Raw genomic sequence first — 19886 nt, 5'->3', positions numbered from 1 at the left:
GCTTCAAGCAAGCTATCTGGCTCAGGCCCTAGGAGAGGCTCCAGAGCCAGTTGCCCCTCCTCCCCTGGGGGGTGCCGTCTGGCTCCCCTGAGAAGGGGAGGGGGAAACTAGGAGCCACAGACCCAGCCCCGGCGCCACTTCCATGGTTAATCAGTTTACCTGGGATGTGTATTTGGCTGGACCCCCCTGGGGTCCTTCCCTGGCCACCCAGGGTCAGAGGATAATTTAAAAGCCCTTCAAAGCCAGGGCCCTTCTCAGAGCCAGCCTAAGACTGGAAACCTGGGAGCCACAAGCTTTACTCTTCAAAGTGAGAACAAATGTGAAAGGATTTAGCACTTAGTAGGTAGTCAATAAATGTTAACTTTGTTTCTCAGGTCTGGGCTTCCCCTCCCCCGCAAAAACCATCTCCAACCAAACCCAATCCTGGCCCTTCCTGAAATTCCACAGGCCATAGGTCGTCTGCATTTTGAACTAGTGGTTCCCACTTCCTTTACTTTGCCTTTCCAAAGCAAGCAGACCCTTTCTCAGACTTCATTTTGTTCAGTCTGTAAATCGGAGCCAGAGTGCGCAGGTTTGCAGTAAGTTCCCAGTTTTTCCATTTCACAGGAAATATTCAATGGTGCCCATTAGGATTGTTATTTCTAACCTCAGCCCTCAGGACAAGAGGACGCTCAACTTAGGGAAACTGCTGCAAAATCTCCATTTAAGTCAGGCATTATAGAGAAGCCCTTCTGGGCTTCCCGTGGCTCCCCTGGACGCTGATCAGGTATGCGCTTTCGATACACCCCGCACACGTGCCACCGCAGACCCGCGCAGGGCGCAGTGCGCTCTGGCCCCGGGGCACCCATAAGGTGCCAGCCCCAGTTCAACCCATCTCCATTGCTCCAGTCCCTCCTTTGTACCAGGTGTGAAATCCCGACAGGAGAATCATCTGCCACTCGGAAGGATCCTCCAACTGGGCCGCCAAATGGCCCAAAAGATCTTGGGCCCTCGCCAATGTAATCAGTTCCCTGCTGAGGACACCAAGGGAGGGCCGAGAGGAAATGGGAGCAGAAACCCCGCGATCACTAACGCTTGTCCACCAAGGGCTCCCGGAGCTGCCCCTCCCAGCTCTCCAGTGAGCCTGTCACCCTCCCACAGTCACCTATAGATGGGCTTGGCGGGGTCACACAAACCCGACGTCTGGGGCTTAACGGGGACACACTCAGACCCTGCCACCCTGCAGTCCTCTCTCTTTAGAAAAGCACCAGAGAGTAGGCTCGTTCCCGCTTAACAGAATCTGGGCTCTCAGGGGCTGTGACTTTCACCGCCGCCAGCGTTCGGAGCCTCCAGCTTCTGTCTTCCTTGAAACTCACGCATTCTGTCCCTTCCCTACCGCCCGCCACCCTACAACGCACACTGGTGAAAAATTAAATGTCCCCAGCAGTGCTCACGACAGCCTGCTCCAGTACACAGACCGGATGCTTGCGCTCAGTACTCACCGAGATTGGGGTGTCGGGCAGCGGGGTTGGCCCTACCGGGCAAACTGTGCAGGACCGGGCTGTCGAAGGGACCGGCGGAGGCGGCGGCGGCCGCGGCCCAGGACGCGCCCACGTCGGCCATGTAGGCGGGGTAGGGGCTTGAGTAGGAGCCTGCGAAGCCCGCACGCCCGTACTGCTCGCGGCCCGTCAGGCCCGCACCCGCAGCTCCGCTACCACTGCTGTAGGCCGCGGCTTCCCGGGCCGCGGCGGCGGCGGCGGCGGCCGCCAGGGACCCAGTGGTTCCCGGGAAGGAGAAGCGCGGCGACACCGGCGGGGGGGGTGTAGGCGGCTCCCTCGGCTCCCGCCTGGCTCCAGCCCGGGCTGCCCTGCTGGGTTCCGGGCCCGGCACCCGACGGGGCCCCACCGGAGCTGCCGCCAGAGGTGGCTCCGGACGCGGCGCCCCCGCCTCCGCCCTGGAGATAAGACAGGCCCAGCACAGATGAGGGCACCCGCGGCGTGGGCACGTAGACTGGCGAGGACGCAGCGCCCGCGCTGTGCATGAAGGCGCCGGGGCCGCCCGCCTCGTAGGCCCCGGGAGGGGGGCCGTGGTTGGCCGCCATGGCCAAGCTCTGGTACATCGCCCCCGCGAGCTCTCCGCTTCGGAGTCCCGTCACTCGCGAGTCAAGGCGCGATGCAGGGAGAGACAATAATAATAATGATAGAAAAAATAATAATAATAATAATAATGTACAGGTGAGAGTCTGTCACATAAACGCAGATCAAAAATCAAAAGTAAAGAAAAACAAATCTCTCAAAAATATACACGTATTAAATCCAGCATCGAGCAAAAACGACTCTAGGCTCTTGTTTATAGGAAAATCCCAAATTGAAATTTTGGTTCTTCCTGGAGGTGCTGGAGGAGGGGCTGAATCTACCCCTGGGCCTAGAGGTCCCGAGTGGCAGAAGACGCGGGGTGGTGCCTGGGCGCCTGCGTGGGGCACGGGCCTTCGGGTCACGCCTGCGGCCGTCGCCGCGCACAGTCCTCAGGACACCCGCAGACTCCGGCGTTGGGTGCAATAGGCTGATTCCAATGCAGAGGGACCGGCTGCGTCCTTCTACAGGTCCTAAAAGGGGAACAAAAAGAGGAAGTTCATCAGGAGCCTCGCTATGCTCGAGGTTGCTTCTCTCGAACTGCTAACCCAGGAAAACGTCACTCTCTCTCAAAGAAGCCTGCGGCTCCCAAGGAAGCTGTGGTCTTTGTCGTGCGGAGGCCCGGGGGTCTGTCTGGCTGCTTCGTGGAAGCCTAGGGAGGGCAGTTTTAGGGACATGGGGCTTCACGGTTATTGGACATGTAATTATGGGTAGTGACCCAGGTCATTTTTTTTTTTTTTTTTTTGTTTTGCTTGTCAGGAACGACTTTAATTTTGTCTTATTTTTCAAGCATATTCTTGTCACAGTATTTTCTAAGTTCAAGGGTTTCGGGTTTCCAGGGCACTGCCTGGGACCCAAGAAATATCGCTAGTCTCTGTCCCACCTAACCCCAAGTGTCCCAGGCTGTGAAAAAACTTTAGATTGCCCGTGAAAGACAAAGACAAACTCTATAAAAACCAGCAACCAAGGAAATTTTTCTTTGTAATCTTTTTTTTTTTTTAAGTAGAGGTAGAGTCTAAATGTTTATATATGAGCACAGTGTCTGCTGAATTTCTGTGAAAAGGATTGTGAAAATTCTTATCCATCCACACACTTTACCATGTGGAAGTCAAATCAGACAAGATATTTTTCCTGCAAATAATTATATTTTAGCAATGTTGCAGATTGGGTTTCAAAACCAGAAATGTGAAAGGAATGTCCAAGTTCACTTTACAGAACTACTCCCTGGGCTATTTGGATTTACTGAATGGGTTTTTCCATATAGAATCCCTGGTTCACCCATGTAGGGAATCAGAACACCAATGACACTGCTTGAGGGGGAAGAAGCATTCATGGGACTTGGTTATATCCTTGTATCCTGTGTTTTTATTTTCCCAAGCCATTTTTTTCTGATAAAATAAAGGCTTTATGTTTTGAAGCACCTGCTTTGTTCCAGGTCCTTATTGTCACAGCTCCACTAAGGAAAAGTGTGTCGCCTCCATTTACGAAAGATAGAACTGAAGCATCATTAGAAAGTTTTGAAACTTGTCAAAGATCAAAATACAATTAAGGGGAGTGAGGGACAGAATCTGTGGGCCTCCAGGGTTTGAGCCTGACAGCAACACTCCCACTTTTCTCCTTAAGATGAGGTAGTCACTTTTAGCAGTAGTTTCTTTTTCATTGCAATAGTAGAATTAAAGATATTAATTGACCTTTATTACACTAAATCCAGGCTCCATCACTTACTGAATGGATGACTTTAGACACATTAGTTAGCCTCTGTGCCTCAGTTTCCTCATCTGAAAAAATGCAAATGTTAAAGGCATCTATCTTGTAGAGTCACTTGAGGATTGTGAGGATTATAAGTTAATATATATAAAGCACTTATAACAGGGTTTTTATAAAAGTTATAACAGGCACAAAGTTCTATACAATTGTTGGCCATTATTATTACAGATTTCTAGTGTGCCATAAGACAGTGCCTCAGATATAATCATACTATAATGGGCATCTTAATTATTGTAAAAAATTCTGAAAATGGAATTTCTAATACACGTTATATAATGTTTTTAACCATTTTTGCAACATCACTAATGATAATGGAGTTAACACCACTGTATCCTATAGTCACATGTTAACTCTGAGATGGTTTGTTATTTGCTTTCAAAACTACACAACAAATTATTGTTTTGTTGGACATTTCTTTCCAGTAAGAAGTCTGGCTAGACAGTGGATACAAAAAAATCTGATCTGAGGAGTACCCGTCTTAGTCCGTGGATGTGACTCTTGAACTCCTGGTTGTGAGTTCAAGCCCCACGGTTGGGTGTAGTGATTACTTAAAAATAAAATGTTAAAAAAATATTTGATCTGAGATCACTAACTTCACTCTTTGAAAATGAAGATAAAAAAATAGTACCTCATAGGAATCTCTGGGCTTCAATAAGTAAATACATAGGTTTATTTTGATAACTAGGTTTATTTTGATAAAATATTCAGTATTTAATTTTTACATCAAATAGTTTTTCTATTTCATTGTATTTTCTCTAATATTCAACTTCTGCAGTTCTAAAACATAACATCATAATTTTTTCTCACATAACTGCAGGAAAGGAAGATTTATAATTTTGTAAGACAACTTCCAATATACATACAGACACTAATTTACAAGCTTTAAAATGTAAATGCTAAAAATGCCATAAATCTAGCATTTGTCTTTATTACATGCTCTGCCTTTTTAAATGGCTGGTACATTACCTGGGCGTTGGATTACTGAACAACAGAAGGTGAAGAAAATACCCCTCAATACCTTTCTGGAAAGACAAGAAATCATTCTGCCTGTTTCTATTATTAAGCCTCGGTTCAGGCATCCGCGGAGGTAGCAGCGCGAGCTACTGAGAATGGCAGGTCGGGCCTCGCCATGGGGGCTCAGGCCTGCTCCCGGTTTTTCTTCCCTTCCTGGCCACGCATTCCAGTTCACCTCAAATTCACAGACCAAACAGGAAATGCTTTCTTAGCGATTTAGCTCACAGCCCTTTTCCGATTTATTTCTGATTGCGGGAGGATTGAAAGATTGCCCTAATGTCCCCGTTTATATACAAGTCACTCCAGCTCTTTCAGCTCAGCTCGCGTCTCGGTTCTCGGCCTGCTGCGCAGAAACTGTCACACATGAACGCACCACACTCGCCAGCAATAATAAAGTTGGCCGCTGCTGGGGAAGGTGAAGACTCAGAAGTTGGGCGGGGGGTATCCCAATGGAACCTTTCTTTAAAAGCCTGAAACCTGTTCCTGGCTGTCTATTCCTTTTCTGAGGAACCCAGGAAATACTCTCCTGCGGCGCTTCCCCAACCTTCCCCGCAGGGTCACCGCGCTGCCCCAAATCCTACCAGCCCTGGGTCCCTCTCCACCGTTTCCAAACCGAAAAGCCTCTTCTTTCCCTCAGCCTGGTGGCAATTTACCTCCCAGGCATCCTGCTCTCCGTGAAGGACCCCCTGACCCCCAGCTCAAAGCCAAGCGACGCGGCAGCTAGCCGTGGCTGGAGGAGGGACGTCACTGCTTTCCTCCCGGGTTCCGGCCCTCGGCTACTTTTGCCCAGAAGTAGTGTGAGTGGGTGGGGTTGTTAGCTTCGTGGGTTGTGTTTGACTCCCTGGACCCCAGTGAGGAGGGCTAGGAGGCTGACCAGAAGGGCATAAAAGGTCCAGGCGCTCAGTAGCCGTTCCCGACTTGGAAGCGCCTCCCTGGGGCCCGAGGCCCAGTCGCGCTGCCTCCCACCACCACTCTTGAGTCCCGGGAGTCCCGACGAGCCACGCAGCTCTGTCTGAGCCCCTCCGTGCGGCCTGTCCCGGGTCAGTTGGTCAGTGTGATTTCGCACGGCCATCATCCCCATCCAGGACCTGCCTGAGAAGTGCAGAAACAAGGGCTGGAGAATATACACGCGGGGGCGGGGATTAAAAACGTTCAAGTTCACACACACATACACACACACGCACACACACACCCAAAAGCACTTCGAATATCCCTCTTCGCTTTCCCTCCAAATCTTACTTTGATATAAAGACGCTATTAAGCCAATGCCCGAAGTTGAGCAGTCTTTGACCAATCGGGGGGCGGAGGGGGTGACCAACATCTCCTTTCCATCCACCAGTTACCTCTCTACTCCCAGGCAAACAGCGCAGAGGAGCCCTGGATTCGCGGACTGCGGGAGAGAGCATGGCGACGGAAGAAAAAGCCGTACCTGCCGGGACTTGAGCTTCCTGGAGGGCGGGCGCGCGCTCCCCTGGGCGCCCCGGGAGCTACGGCAGCAGCGGTGCTTCTCGCAGCCACTGTGCCGGCCGCCTCCGCTTCCCCCAGCTCCCAGCGTGGGTCCCCTCGCCCCTGCGCTCGCGTTCCCGGGCGCTGACTGGCCTGTAGGAGTCACGTGCAAGGGCGGGGGGCGGGGGTGCGCCGCAAGGCTGCACCTCCGCTCGGCGCCGGGCTGCGGGGCTGTACAAAAAACTCCCCCAGCAGGCAAAGTCCAGGCGCACGGATCTCGGAAAATGCTAAAGTGCCACTGCCGGGGCGTGGGGCTTCACCCACCGCCGTGCCTGAGGTCGATTCGGTTTGCAATTTTGCCCAGGGTCAGCTTTATTCAGGAGCTCCCTTCTCCTACCTCCTCCCTTCACCCCATCCCCCACCCGCGCCTCCGGGTGGTCCGGGTCTTGCCGCAGCCCTGGGCTCGCGGGACAAGGGGCGGGGCTGATAGAAGGAAAGGTGACCTCTTGAGAGAGACCCCTAATCGGCTGTGGAGCACCGGGTCACCAGGAGAGCCCGGCTGGCTACGAGTCTCCGGGAGGTAGTGGACAGCGGGGATCCTGCTAGCCTCGGACTGCTAGGGGAAAAGACACAAAACCTGGGACTGGCCCACTGAAGTTAGAACGCAGTGACGGAAGCTTCCCTTTCGCCTTCTCAGCAGCCTGGGGAGTCCTCGAGGCGGCCTCTGCAGCCCTCAGTTTTATGTATCTATGCAAAACGTGCACCCTTTCCTGTCGACGCTTCCCATCTCCTATGGCCTCTCAGTTTCAGACCTTTCCGTTTTCCCTGCAGCCTGCCGCGCGGCTGCACCAATCCAAAGGACGTGGCAGGGGCTTGGGGAGCTTGGCAGTCCCCTAGGAAACCAGGAGTCTTCCAGGCAGCTCAGCACCACCCCCCCCCCAACACACCCAGAGTTGGGGGCGGGAAGGGTGGTAGGCCTGAGTCTGGAGTCAGCGTCAGTGCCTAGAGGCCCCCGCGCAGCGGGGCTGCGAGCCGGAGAGTCCCTCAGACAGGTCTAAAGGTTAATAGAGCAATCACAGGGCCCTATTACCGCGTAAAAATAACCCATCGATTACCGCAGCCTTCAGCCCCAGATAACAGCCGGCCGATGGCTCTCACGCTTTCGGTTAAACTTTTTTTTCCCTCCTCTAAAGCCGAATTTTCTCTCAAGAGCAGGTTTTTCATACCGAATTAGAGGGGTCGGGAGGGGGCCGGGATACCACCCTACACGAAACCCGTGCCGCTGCGAAGGAAGGGTAAGGGGTTACGCCAGCTTCCGCTGTTGGTAATCAGCAGTGGATTCCTGGCCTGCTCGAGGGCAACCCGGGCGCAGAGGACAAGACTAGTACGCGGGGCTGATTGGAAGGAAAACCCCAAAGGGATCGTGGCCAACTCGTGGGGATTCTCAGGAAAATCCCGGAGGAAGGACTGATCGCGGCTGCGCGGGGAGTTCTTTTTCCTGAGCGAAATGTGCGGAGGATCAGAGGGGCCCGAGGGCAGGAGAGAAAACTGAGGCGCGCCCCGCCGAGCTGCCGAAGGTCTGCGTCCGGGCTGGACGCACCCTCGCCGCCCCCACCCAACCCCCAGGCACCTGCTCGCCTAGGCCCCTTCGCGCCCCGGAAACTTGGGACGGTCTGTTTAGGAACCCTGCTCCAGCTTCCTTCAACTCCTCGCCAGCGCCTCTGCAGATTTTGGCGCTGGCAGATCCCAGAAGTCTGGGAACTTAAGAGGGAGGCTGGAGAGGTTTGTGGAGGACACTCAGCTGGCGCACTTTCAGAGGAATGGCAGCTAAGGGTACGCGACCCCTGCTTGGTCTAAAAGGACATCCCCACTGGCCTATGAGGACTTTCTGGAGAATTAAACGTGTGGGCTTGGACAAGCGGCAAGATGTTCTAGCCTCTCTGTTTTCGGTGGGGATTTGTGGCTCCAGCGAAGCCCTAGGTCTCAGATCCGCCTTCCACTCGAGACCCTCAGAGCTGAGCCTGTGCCCTGAAGATTTTCTTAGCAACACGCCAAGGGCTTGGGGCTTAGCATCTGATGGAGCGGCCATCCAAGCGTCCTCACCAAAGCCAAGGACACAGACCACTCCCAGGAGGGCTTCTACTAGCAGTGCCCGATGGCCCGCGGCGCGAGTGCGTGTGTGCTGAGGTTCGCTTTAGCTGGGTGCCCTGGGACGAGCCTCCCCCCTCTACTGCCCCCACACAAGGCCTCCCGGAACTTTAGTCTCCTCCTCCCTGGAGGGGGGTTGGGAAGGGGGGGGCGCAGAACAGGCCCTGCCTGCTCTAAGTGGCTGTTGTGAGACCTCAGATGGAAGAGCCTGGTTTTTCTATGCGCTCGCTTGCTAGGAACCCCGGATTCACCGGGAGTCCTCTTCTGGCAAGGGACCCGACAGAGCCCTTTTATCCACGCCCCACTCTGGAGCAGTTCAGGTGGGGTGAGGCATGGGAGCCTTGAGAGATTCGCTTCTTCTAGGAATGCGCCTGGATAGAGAAATTTGTGTCTCTTTCTTGTGGCTCTTTTCTCTGGCCCAGCGCCCCAACTTTCTTCCCAAAGCGTTTAGCTCAAAGACTGTCCAGAAGGTGATTGGCGAACGGTCTGTTCTTTTCGGGTGTTTGATTTTCCCTCGCTCCCTCGCTCCGTGTTTCGGTGGGCCCCCTCCCTCGCTAGGGCAAGACATAGCCCCCGCGTCTGCCGCGCTGTTGCCAGGAGCACGGAGCATTTCAAGGCCTCCCTGGCCCGCCGGCTGGAGGAGGTTTATCGGCTGCCGCTAAGTTCCCAGGCTTCTCTCTCGCTCAGGAGGCTGCTGGGAAGCGGGGGTGGGGGGCGGGGGTGGGGGTGGGGGCGGGGGGGGTGCTTTGAGGTTCGGATTCTTGGCTATTTTTAAGGACCTGTCCCTGGGCTGGCCTGGGATGGTGGCCCAACCCCACTCACGTCCTCTTTCCTCCTTTCTTTCCCATAATCAACAGGGAAAATTTAATACTGTAAAAATCTTTGATCTCTTTTTACTAAGGGCCTGGTCTAATGAAGAGTCACGGCATGAAATTTTAGACAAATAAGAATTACTTAGATGCATTGCACACTTTTTTTTAAAAAACCTCCCCAGGATACAAGAATAAATTGCATTTTTTGCTCCCTTAAGGCCTTGGGGACTTGAGCTGGTCCATACCCTAGTAAAATCGCAACTGTAGACTGGACTTGGTGTACAGAGTAATCTGAACTCTAGTTCCCTGAACAAAAGAGTTAATAAACTGTGGACGATGGAAGCCACGGAGACACCAGCCAGGGTCTCCCCTCGCGGGGTAACCGGATTTCCTGGCGGGACCCGAGCCAGCTTATTGTAAACGCAGCGCAACCTTAGGTGTCAGAATCTCAGATTTGGGTTGGTAAAGCCATTCAGCACCATGCGGAAATCGGCCTCCGTGGCCGCCTTACAAAAGCCAACAACGCCTGGAAAAACACGGAGCTCGCTAAGTCTTATAATCGGAACAAGAGATCCCCAGAGAGAGAAAGAACCAGAGAGGGGACTAGGAAGTCCCTCCTAGGGACTAGGAAGTCTTTCGTAACGAATTCTCCGAGATGTAGACGCTTCTCTGTGGACTTGGGCGCAAGGGCTCATGACAGACACGCAGAGTGACCCGCGCTGAACGTAGGCTGGGTCTGGTCCCCACACGGCCCTCGAATTCCCCCACCGGGCCCGGGCTTTCCTTCTCTGCCACTCCTAATCCTCACTCGCGTGACTCACCCTGCCCCCTGTGCCACCCACGCCTTGGGCGGAGCTGGGAGAACCGAATTGCTGAGCGGGCTAGTCCCCCGCTAGTCCCCGGGCTAGTCTCCAACTCCCGCAAAGTTGGAGAATGAATTAAGCTGCTAGACTACGTAGACCTTTTCCCCCTCCTTGTGCCGGGCGTTTCAACACCCAGAATTCTTTGTGGCGTGGGGTTGGGGGTATCGAGGACATAGAGACACCCTCCCCCTACCACCCAAATGAGCTCAGCACCCCAGGAAGTGATTATCAGCCTCCCGCTGGCAGATGTGAGGAGAGAAGGCAGTAACGCTTTTTTATTCTGTCTTGTTGTTAAAAATACTATTCCATAGGGCGCCTGGGTGGCTCAGTTGGTTAAGCCTGGGACTCGTGATTTCCGCTCAGGTCTTGATCACAGGGTCTTGAGATTGAGTCCCTCTTCCGCTTCGGGCTGGGCGTGGAGCCTACTAAATATTCTCTCGCTCCCCGTCCCTCTGCCCCTCCCCCTCTCTAAAAATAAAATAATTTAAAAATACTATTCGGTGTTGCAAAGTGAAGCCAAAGTCTTGCTCACAGACCTCCTTTAAAGCTCCTCAGTGCTTCTGGCCCTAAGGATCCGAGTTTTTGGCACACCCCTTAATATTTTATAGTCATTTCCAAATTACCAAACACTCTCAAACTCTTTTTTTTTTTTTTTTTTTGAGGAAACAACAACATTGGGGAGCTAGAAGAAGGAAGAGACGGTGTTACCATCTCATAGGAACAAGAACTCAGAGACCCAGAGAGGTTAAGATAGTTTTCTGAGGTGGCAAAGCCAGTTCATTGGACAGTAGGTCTCAGATTTAGATTCCTGAGTCTTAGTTCTTTTTTCCATTCTTATTTAATGTTGAGTTTCTATAATGAAATGCTTTTCTATTTTTTAAATTTTATTTTGTTTTAAAGATGTTATTTATTTATTTGACAGAGAAAGAGATGGTGAGAGCAGTAACACAAGCAGGAAGAGTGGGAGAGGGAGAAGCAGGCTCCCTGAGGAGGGAGCCTGATTCGGGGCTGGATCCCAGGACCCTGAGATCATGACCTGAGCCAAAGGCAGAAGCTTAACGGCTGAGCCACACAGGCGACTCTCTAATTTTTTTAAAAGTAGGTTCTGGGGCACCTAGGTGGCTCAGTGGGTTAAAGCCTCTGCCTTCAGCTCAGGTCATGATCCCGGGTCCTGGAATCGAGCCCCCGCATCGGGCTCTCTGCTCAGCAGGGAGCCCGCTTCCCCTTCTCTCTCTGCCTGCCTCTCTGCCTACTTGTGATCTCTGTCTGTCAAATAAATAAATAAAATCTTAAAAAAAAAAAAAAAAGTAGGTTCCATGCCTCGCATGGGGCCAAATGAGAGGCTTGAACTCAGGGCCTTGACAGCAAGACCTAGTTGAGATCAAGAGCTTAACCAACTGAGCCACCCAGGTGCCCCTGAAACACTTTTTTAAACCTGCCTTTCGTTTTTCAAATATCTCTAAATTTCCTTTAATGAGGATGCCTAACAGAACTGCTAGTGTTCCCTCTTACCTTCTCTCTCTCTGTCAAATAAATAAATAAAATCTTTTTTTTTTTAAAGCCCATACATGGGGCACCTGGGTGCTCAGTGGTTTAAGCCTCTGCCTTCGGCTCAGGTCATGATCTCAGGGTGCTGGGATGGAGCCCTGCATCGGGTTCTCTGCTAGGCAGGGAGCCTGCTCCCCGCCCCCCCTCTGCCTGCCTCTCTGCCTACTTGGGATCTCTCTCTGTCAAAATAAATTAATAAAATATTTTTTTAAAAAAAAAAACAATACATCCCAAAGCTATTCTGTTCCCTATTTTTTTTAAAAAATTAAAATCCATTTAAAATAATGCAGGACGTGTCTCATAATCTAAGAGCCCAAGAGAAAGGAAAGAAAAGCAAAAAGGAGGCTCCACATTTTCATTAAATTTGGGAAGGATGCCAGAGGCTTTTTAAATGGGGAGCGCGCTCTTCAGTCCTGGGGCAGCAAAGGACAGAACTGAAACCTGGCCTCGGCACCTGCAAGTCCAGACACTTGGGCCAGCGGGTGCGGAGCAGGGAAACTTCAGCTTGCTGTGGCCATACTGACACTCTTGTACATGCCCCTTTCCCCCTTCCCAGCCTAGCTCCCTCTCTCCCTCTTCACCCAAGAACCTTAAGAAAACTGCAGCAAACGGGAGCTTCCTGCTTCTGCTCTCCAAGCTGTGGGGAGACCAACTCCTGGCCTGCAGACTCTCGGAAGTGTTACGAGGGCACCTACTCTTTGCGGACGAAAACTGTCACCTCCGGGATATCTCTTGGTGACCCGGGCTGGAGTATGTTCACTTGTGGGTCCTCCCTCCTCCTTCCCTGTCAGGGACTTTTAGAAGTTGCAGCTCTGGCCATGCTGGGTCTAGAGCAAGAACTCCATAAATGTTCTGGGCATCCATAAAATGTTAATTTGCTTTATCCATAGTCCTTATGTTCCCTGGAATTATAAATTCGTTTATCTGTGGTTGGTTATATACTTCACTCCCCACACGCACCTCAGAAGGTAAGCTCCAAAAGGGCAGCAACTGTGGTTGGCACTTAGTAGATACTCAATAAATGTTTGTTGAAGGATTAAAATTACAAAAAGGACTGCTAACGGTATCTCTCAGGGGTAAGGGGAGTTGGAGAATGGAACACTCCCCTCCAAGGGGAATATGTCTCCTGGCACACAGTAGGTGCCCAGGGTCACCACCAGGACACGGAAGCCCAGGCTAGACACCAAGATTTGAGCCACTCAAGAGCGTTTATCTGCACAGCTCAGCCCCACCGTGGCGGACTGCAAGTCTCCGGCCCAAATCTAGGTTGCCTCTAAGGAGACCCTGGAGTCCCCAGGCTCTGGAGTGTGCAGAAGAAGGGATTTCTGGGCGCGGGCATGCAGTCAGGATTTTGGAAGCTAAATTGGCCTAGACAACCTGGATTAGGCGCTGAGACCGCGGCAGCTGGCAAGGGAGACACGGGGCTCCCCAGAACAGAGACCAAGGACTGACAAAGGACGCCAGGTGCGGCGTCTCCCCAGGCACGGAAAGCCCAGACCCATAAATTCTGAAAAGATGGAGGAAGCCAGCCAAACACTAGGACTGAGAAAAAACGAAGGAGAGGGTTTATGGAGAGAGACAGAAACAAGAGGAGGGGAAGAAGGGAGAGACAGAGGAAGGCAGGCAGAAACGAGGACAGAAAAAAAACTAGGGAGCAAGTAGAGAGTGAGACAGGCCTGAGAAAGCCGGAGAGGGACGGAATCATTCATGTGTTCCTTCCTTCGTTCCTTCTCTATTTATTGAGCACCTACTCTGTGCCCCCGAACTTTCCAGGAGCTTGGATTTGGCATGGAACAAAATAGAGAAAATTCTGTCTCCAGGAGACTACATTCTATAAGAGGAAGCCAGACAAGAAAAAAGTCAAATCTGTAGTGTTAAATGGTGAAGTCTTATGGGAAAAACACAGCAGGGAATGGACATGCAGAGAGAGAAATTAGGGACGGAGACCAGAGAAAAGAGACGGGGGAAGATAGGAGAAAAAAACACAAATTCAGAGAAAGAATCAAGATAGGAGTCAGGAGACGTGGCAACAGAAACAGAAAGAGATCGAGACCCCCAGGGAGAGGAGAAAGCCAGCAAGAGAAAAGGGAAGGAAAGCGCCAGAGCTCGATCGGAGGTGGGGTGGGGGGACCAGATAGGGACGAGGTCAATCCGGAGTTGAGGGCTCCCCCACCCCCACCCCGCCCAGCTGCCGGCGCGGGCGGTGGTGGTGACCAGGACACCAGCGGCTGGAGCGCTTCCAGTCGTCAGACCCCGATACACATATCGGGGGACTTGTGGGGCCACCAGAACACATGATGTTCCCATCGCCAGCTCCCGCGCGTTTCCGCCCAGGCCGCCCCCTCCTCCGCCAGCCCCGGCACCCTTCCCCTGGCCACGGAGCCCGAGGTGACCCGGAGCTGGAGAAGACGCCCAGGCAGGCGCCGCGACCTGGCGCGGCAGAGCGAGAGACAGGAAAGTGTCAAGGAAGCAGAAGCCCAAGTGCGAAAACAGCGCGGGGAGGGGGGCGGGTACCGGGAGGAGGCAGGGACGGCAGGGGGTGCTGGCGGCTGGAGGCCTTGAGGTCCTTAACGCCTGTGAGGACCCACTCCACACCGGCCTGGGTTTTCCTGTAACGGACAAAAGTTCGCTTCACACGCCACCACCCCACAGTTGTAGCAGGTGCCCGTAGAGAGTGGCCTGTTCATTCTAACACCCATCCCGGCTTGGAGGTATTTATTGTTTGGGAATAATTGGTTTCTTGCACCAGCTGGAGGAAAGGGGGGCATGGAGCTTGCAACAACTAGAGGGACATATTTCTCTCCAAGGTTATGTTCTAAACTCTGACCTGAGAGAATAAGAAGAACGAAATATCCCTGGCATTCCATTTCTTTCCCACCAGTTTCAACTTTCCTGCGCCTTCAGCTGTGTAGCTGAGTGTTTGAAAGACAGGGGTGCTCTACCTTTAAAGTTTGCGTTCTTCCACAACCCCAGGGCCTCTTCTGCAGAGGTGCTAATAAACAGCAAATTGCCATAGGGCAAGGAAGTACTGGGAGACAAAGCAAGAAGCCAAGGTCTGAATGAAATGTAATGAATAATCAGCACCTAGATAAAGGAGAGCTTTTCACTCATGAAGGTGCGGAGCTAACTCCAGGAGTTTCTGCTAACCTTCTCCTACCCTCCCTCCGCCCATCTCATGCCACCTCGCCTCCAGAGCTGGAGCCTTTCCCTGGGGAGGGGAAGAATCTCCCACTCACCCTCCAGAAAGTCTGCAGAGAAGCCCACACTCTGCTTGGAGGGCTGAGAGCAGATAGTATAAGACAGAGCCTCATCAGTCAAAAGTGATCAATTTCTCAATCCCTATGTGAGAAGTGTCTTCACTCCACTTCAAAAGCCCTAAATTATCATCCCCCCCCCCACCTTTCTCTCCACCCCTCTCTGGTTCAGCAGCTAGCACACAGTCACTCTTCCCCAGATTCATTCATTCATACCTTTCTCTCTCTCTCTCTCTTTCCCCCCAACCTCCATATATGACTATTGTCAGGGACTCCGATATCTTCACCCCAAACTCTTTGAATGTGGTTGCTCAGGAGATGTATTCTTTGCAGTTTGCTTCAGGATAAGAAAAAGTTCAACATAAGTTGTGTTTTAATCTATAAAAGAGGATTGCTGGTATCTTCAAAACCTACAAAAACTGACCCAAACTTGAAACCACCAAATGATTCTCAACTGGGAAATATGAGACTGGTCTCAGGACCTTCAATCCTCAACTGGGAAATAGATAAAAGGGTATACGTCCATACAGCAGAATACTACTCAGGAACAGAAGATAATGAAATGCCAATGCACACAGCAACACACATGAATCTCAAACACACTAGGGCTGTGCGAAAGAGATCAGACTCAAAAGACTAAATGAATCCATTTATATGACATTGCCACAAAGGTAAAACCATAGGGATGGAAACCAGATCAGAGGTTGTTGCCAGGGGCAGGGGGTGGGGGGAAGGGTGACTACAAAGGAGGAGGAGGGAACTTGGGGGCATGCTAGAGCTATTCTGTATTTGGATTGTGAAGGTAGTTACATCATTTGCATGTTTGTCAAAACTCAAAGAACTGTACACTAAAAAGGGTGAATTTACTGTAAGGAAAGTTCATCTCAATAAATCAGATTTTTCAAAAGCAGGGGCAAAATCGAGTATTGCTGGGGTAGGATAAGATTGTTCAGCCATATACTCTCTCTCTCTCCCCACCCCCCTCACCCTTGTGCATGCACCCATCCCTAGTCCTTAGCAAGACTCTGCATCCCTGGTACATGTTCAACTCCCACCTAAAACACTTCAGAAGAGTGATTTATATACAATAGAAAGCTTTGCATCTTTTTCAGAAGGATCCAGTTTCCAAGGCTGGTCCTCCTTACTGCTCATCCTTCCTGGACGCCAGCAGGAAATTCTACAGTGGTCTCTCCTGAACACAGCTCTGGGGCCTGTTTCACACATGTCCCACGCGAGCATTCATGTTTCACCATGGGCTGCAGGGAGGGTGATATGTGAGGGAGGGTTATTCTGTTCTCTCATCTGGAGAGTCCTGGAGCTAGGTATCAGAAGCTCAGAAACTGCTAAGTTACTTTCAGCAACACCACCATTCCCCGGGGAACCTGCAGACAGTGGAGGATGGAGAGCAGAAGACCCAGCTGGCCAGAACCCAGTCTTTCTAGGGAGACTGGGTTTTGTCCAGCTGTTCCCATGAGGCAAGAATAAGCCAAGGCGTGGCCTTGGAAAAAAATGAATTTACCCCTGAGAGTAGGACTATATTTCTGAATGGACTAAAGGAAAAGTATTTGCTGAAACATGGCCTTTCTGGTACACGATTCTACCCAACCCACACAACAGTTCTGCGGAGTAAGTGATACTGACTCTGATTCTTACATCCATTGTCATTACACTCAACTACAATTTAGGAAGTGCACAGGGATGGGCAACCATTGAGTGGATGGTAATGGGAAGACAGTGTGGCCTGTGGCAGATAAAACCACACTTTGGACAGGTATTTTATAGAAATCATAGTCTAGTGGCCATCACAGGGGAGCCCAAAATCCACTGATTGCCTGGGCCATAGGATGGCTCTGCTACCTTTCCTGCTCAATATGAGAGAGAGAGAGAGAGAGAGAGAGAGAGAGAGTGTTTGTGTGTGTGTGTTGATTTCTACCCTTTCCCAGAGTTGTTGATAATATCATTGTTTCCAACTCCCAAACCACTGTGGTCACAGAAGGAAAATGAATGTTAAGGTTAACAGGCACACATTGGTCATTAGCTTTAATCTTACCCTTTTCACTTGAATTAAAAAACCAAAATACCAACACTAACAAAATACCATCATAAACAAAAACAGAACAAAACCCCACAAAATACTGTGTTTCCTGTTAGAAACAAAGCAAACAGTTTGGCTTTGTCTATTTCCCTGTTACTCTCATCCCCATCCTTGCAGAGCTTGCTAATTAATCAGTGGAAGAACCAAAAGGTGGGAAGGGAAAGAAAGATGTGAAATGGATGCAGGAATCACAACTAGAAGAGCATGAGGGCAGGCAACTTCCTGGGAAACAACGAAAGGAACCCTGGGGACCACTAAGGATCTGACCTTACCCCCTGGGAGGCCTTGGGTAAATCAAGGACAGGGTTGTGGGTCTCAGTCTTCCTCTTATGAAATGAAATCGGACACCATGATCTGATAGAGCGTTCAGCCTCGATGTCTTCTGAACCTGAATTATTTGAATTTTCTTACAAATGTTGCAATTCATAGAGCAAACATTTATTGAATACTTACTATGTGCCAGGCACCCTGCAAACTTTGGAGAGATGTAAAGATGAACACAAGCCTCTATATTCGAACTATTCAGATCAGTGAGAAACAGTCCAGCAAACAGGCAACGGGAGAAAGTTCTGAAACAGATAAGTGCATGAAGAGAAACCATGTAAACTCCTTGTAGGTGGGAGGAAAGGAGGTGGGAGGAGGAAGTGAATGAATCAAGGAGCTGTATTATTTGTCTGTGTAGGTGTCTCTCCCCTCCCCCCCATACTTTTCCTTATTAACTATTGTCTTCCCAGACCTAGGGACGCGGTGGCCTGAATTGGGAGTAGGAATTATGAGGACCCAGCACAATTCATGCACTGACAGGCACATCCAAAACTTCCAAGGTGCACGACTTCACCCATTTCATACATTTGACGTCAAACATGCATATCGACATGGTTCCTGCACAGTGCCAGTGTCCCCAGCGCAAGGGCTGGGAGTCGGGGTCACAAGATGTGGGCTCTAGGTTCCATCACCACCTGGGAGCGTGACCTCAGACATGCCCAGCCCCCCCACCACACTTCCCATCTGGCTCTCAGTTTCCTCATCTGTGAGATGTCCTATGTTGTGCTAGATCATTTCTAAGCTCCCTTGCAGCTCTTTAAAAACAAATGAACACATCCTTAAAAGACACTAGGATTAAGAGGTGGAATAAAGTCAAATATTTGTTGATTGATAGAAAAATGCTTCCTCCGAGCCACGCGGGGATGTTCGGGGGCGCACACAGAGTCGCCCGGCCCCCTGGTGAACGCAGGCCTCTCCCGGGTCTCGCTCTTCCGAGGGGGGCGCCAGCTCCCGGGCCCCGCGCACCGCCTCCCCGCCCCCTCCCCCCGCGCGGGGTGCCCTGCGCCTCCGCCCGCGCAGCCCGCGCGGGGCCGGCGTGATGGATGGCTGCGGAGCCGGCGGCCTGTCAGGCCTTATTGATGAGGTGCGCGCTGACGGCCGCCGCGTAACCCCAGGCGGCAGGAGGCGAGCGCTGGGCGGCCGGCGGCCGCAGACTCGGCGGCGCTCGGGGTCAGCCCGCGGCCGGCCGCGCCGGCCCCTCCGGCGCGCCCCGGCCCGGCTCCGCGGAGGGGGCGGCCAGTGCGGAAGCGCCTCCCGGGGCCTGGCGCCCCAGAGCGCGGGGTCCGCTTCCTCCTCGCGGTCGCCTCGCTTCCCGCCCCCCGCTCGCCCGCGCCTGCCCTCGGGGGCCGCGGCCGCAGCTTCGTCTGGGGGCCGCGGCCGCAGCTTCGTCTGGGAGCCGGCACCTCCCGGGCGGGGCCCCCTCTCCCGCTCCGCCCGTGCCCGGACCTCCGCTCTTACCCCGGGCGGCGAGGCCGGCGCTGGCATCCGAGGCCGCGGTTACCGCCGGCGCGGCCCGGGGAGTGGAGTGCTTTCCCTTAGCGGAGGGGCCGCGCCCAGCGAGGCGGGACTCGGCCGCCGCCACACGTCTCAAAGGCGACACAATTTAGGAGGCGAGTGGTCAGTTTCATGGCAATGAAGCCGTGCGTGGGTGGAGAGAAGGCAGGACGCCGGCGAATATTCCAAGAGTTCATTAGACATACATGCAGTGATAGATAAGAAGATACGGAGATAAATAAAAGTAAGTACATCTACACGTAAAGACGGTAATGTTCCCACATGGCACCCCCCCCCATGTTTTGTACACTTATTTTCTAATTGAGCAAGTATTCTTTTACAACAGCAAAGACGTTTCCCTGGCTCTCCTTGTGATACGACCGAGCTTAGTTCATTCTCAGGCCAAGGGCTTCATTTCTCCCTCCTTATTCCGTCTTGCTCTGCCTCCTTTTCTTCCCACTGCCCTTTCAGAAGAGAAAAAAGCCTGCCCTGCTCTTGGGTGGGCGCCTGACGGGCTGCAAAACAGGGGCAGGTTGCCCTAGACCCTCGACCTTCTAGTGAAAGCGCCCAAGGCCACCTTCTCTGTCAGGAAGGTGAAGATCATGGACAGGCTACCTGCAAAGCACCTTCAGCTAATGAGAATTAAAGAAGTCAGTCAACACTGGAGACAACTTAACCTGAAGAGCTAAAGGGCACAAGCTGTTGTCTTCCCCACCTTGAGGCAGGACTAGCCTGACAGGTGAATGGCCCGAATTCTGGATTAGATGTGACCTAAGAACTGGAAAACAGGTAGTCTTTTCTCTACGGGACAGTAGAGAGAGCAGAGGTTGATGTGGCCCAAGAAAGTCATTGGAGTGTGCCCCTTAGGCCAAGGTCAAGCAAGGTCGAGGCAGCAGGTAGTGGAAGCTCATTGATCTGGGAGTCCTGAAGCTTGGGTTCAAATCGGGCAACTGCCACCCAGTGAGCAGCCAGACTGCAGCAAATCACATAACTTGTTCAAGCTTTAATTT

At 52.2% G+C, this 19886-nt stretch overlaps 1 protein-coding gene across 1 annotated transcript in view; it reads right to left on the bottom strand.

The window, feature by feature from the left end:
* Positions 1–2098, bottom strand: part of LOC111156913 (GATA binding protein 4) — a 48365-nt gene extending 46267 nt beyond the window's left edge. The window contains 2 exon segments of the mRNA XM_022518048.1: positions 1482–1797; positions 1799–2098. Of these exon segments, the coding sequence (XP_022373756.1) occupies positions 1482–1797; positions 1799–2098 (616 nt within the window).
* Positions 2099–19886: the final 17788 nt, after the last annotated feature.

This window comes from Enhydra lutris, unplaced genomic scaffold (assembly GCF_002288905.1).
Source record: "Enhydra lutris kenyoni isolate GAN:26980312 unplaced genomic scaffold, ASM228890v2 scaffoldscaffold3, whole genome shotgun sequence".
Taxonomy (NCBI): Eukaryota; Metazoa; Chordata; class Mammalia; order Carnivora; family Mustelidae; genus Enhydra; species Enhydra lutris.
The sequence above is the reverse complement of the archived record's forward strand: the minus strand, read 5'-3'. Positions and strand labels throughout refer to the sequence as shown.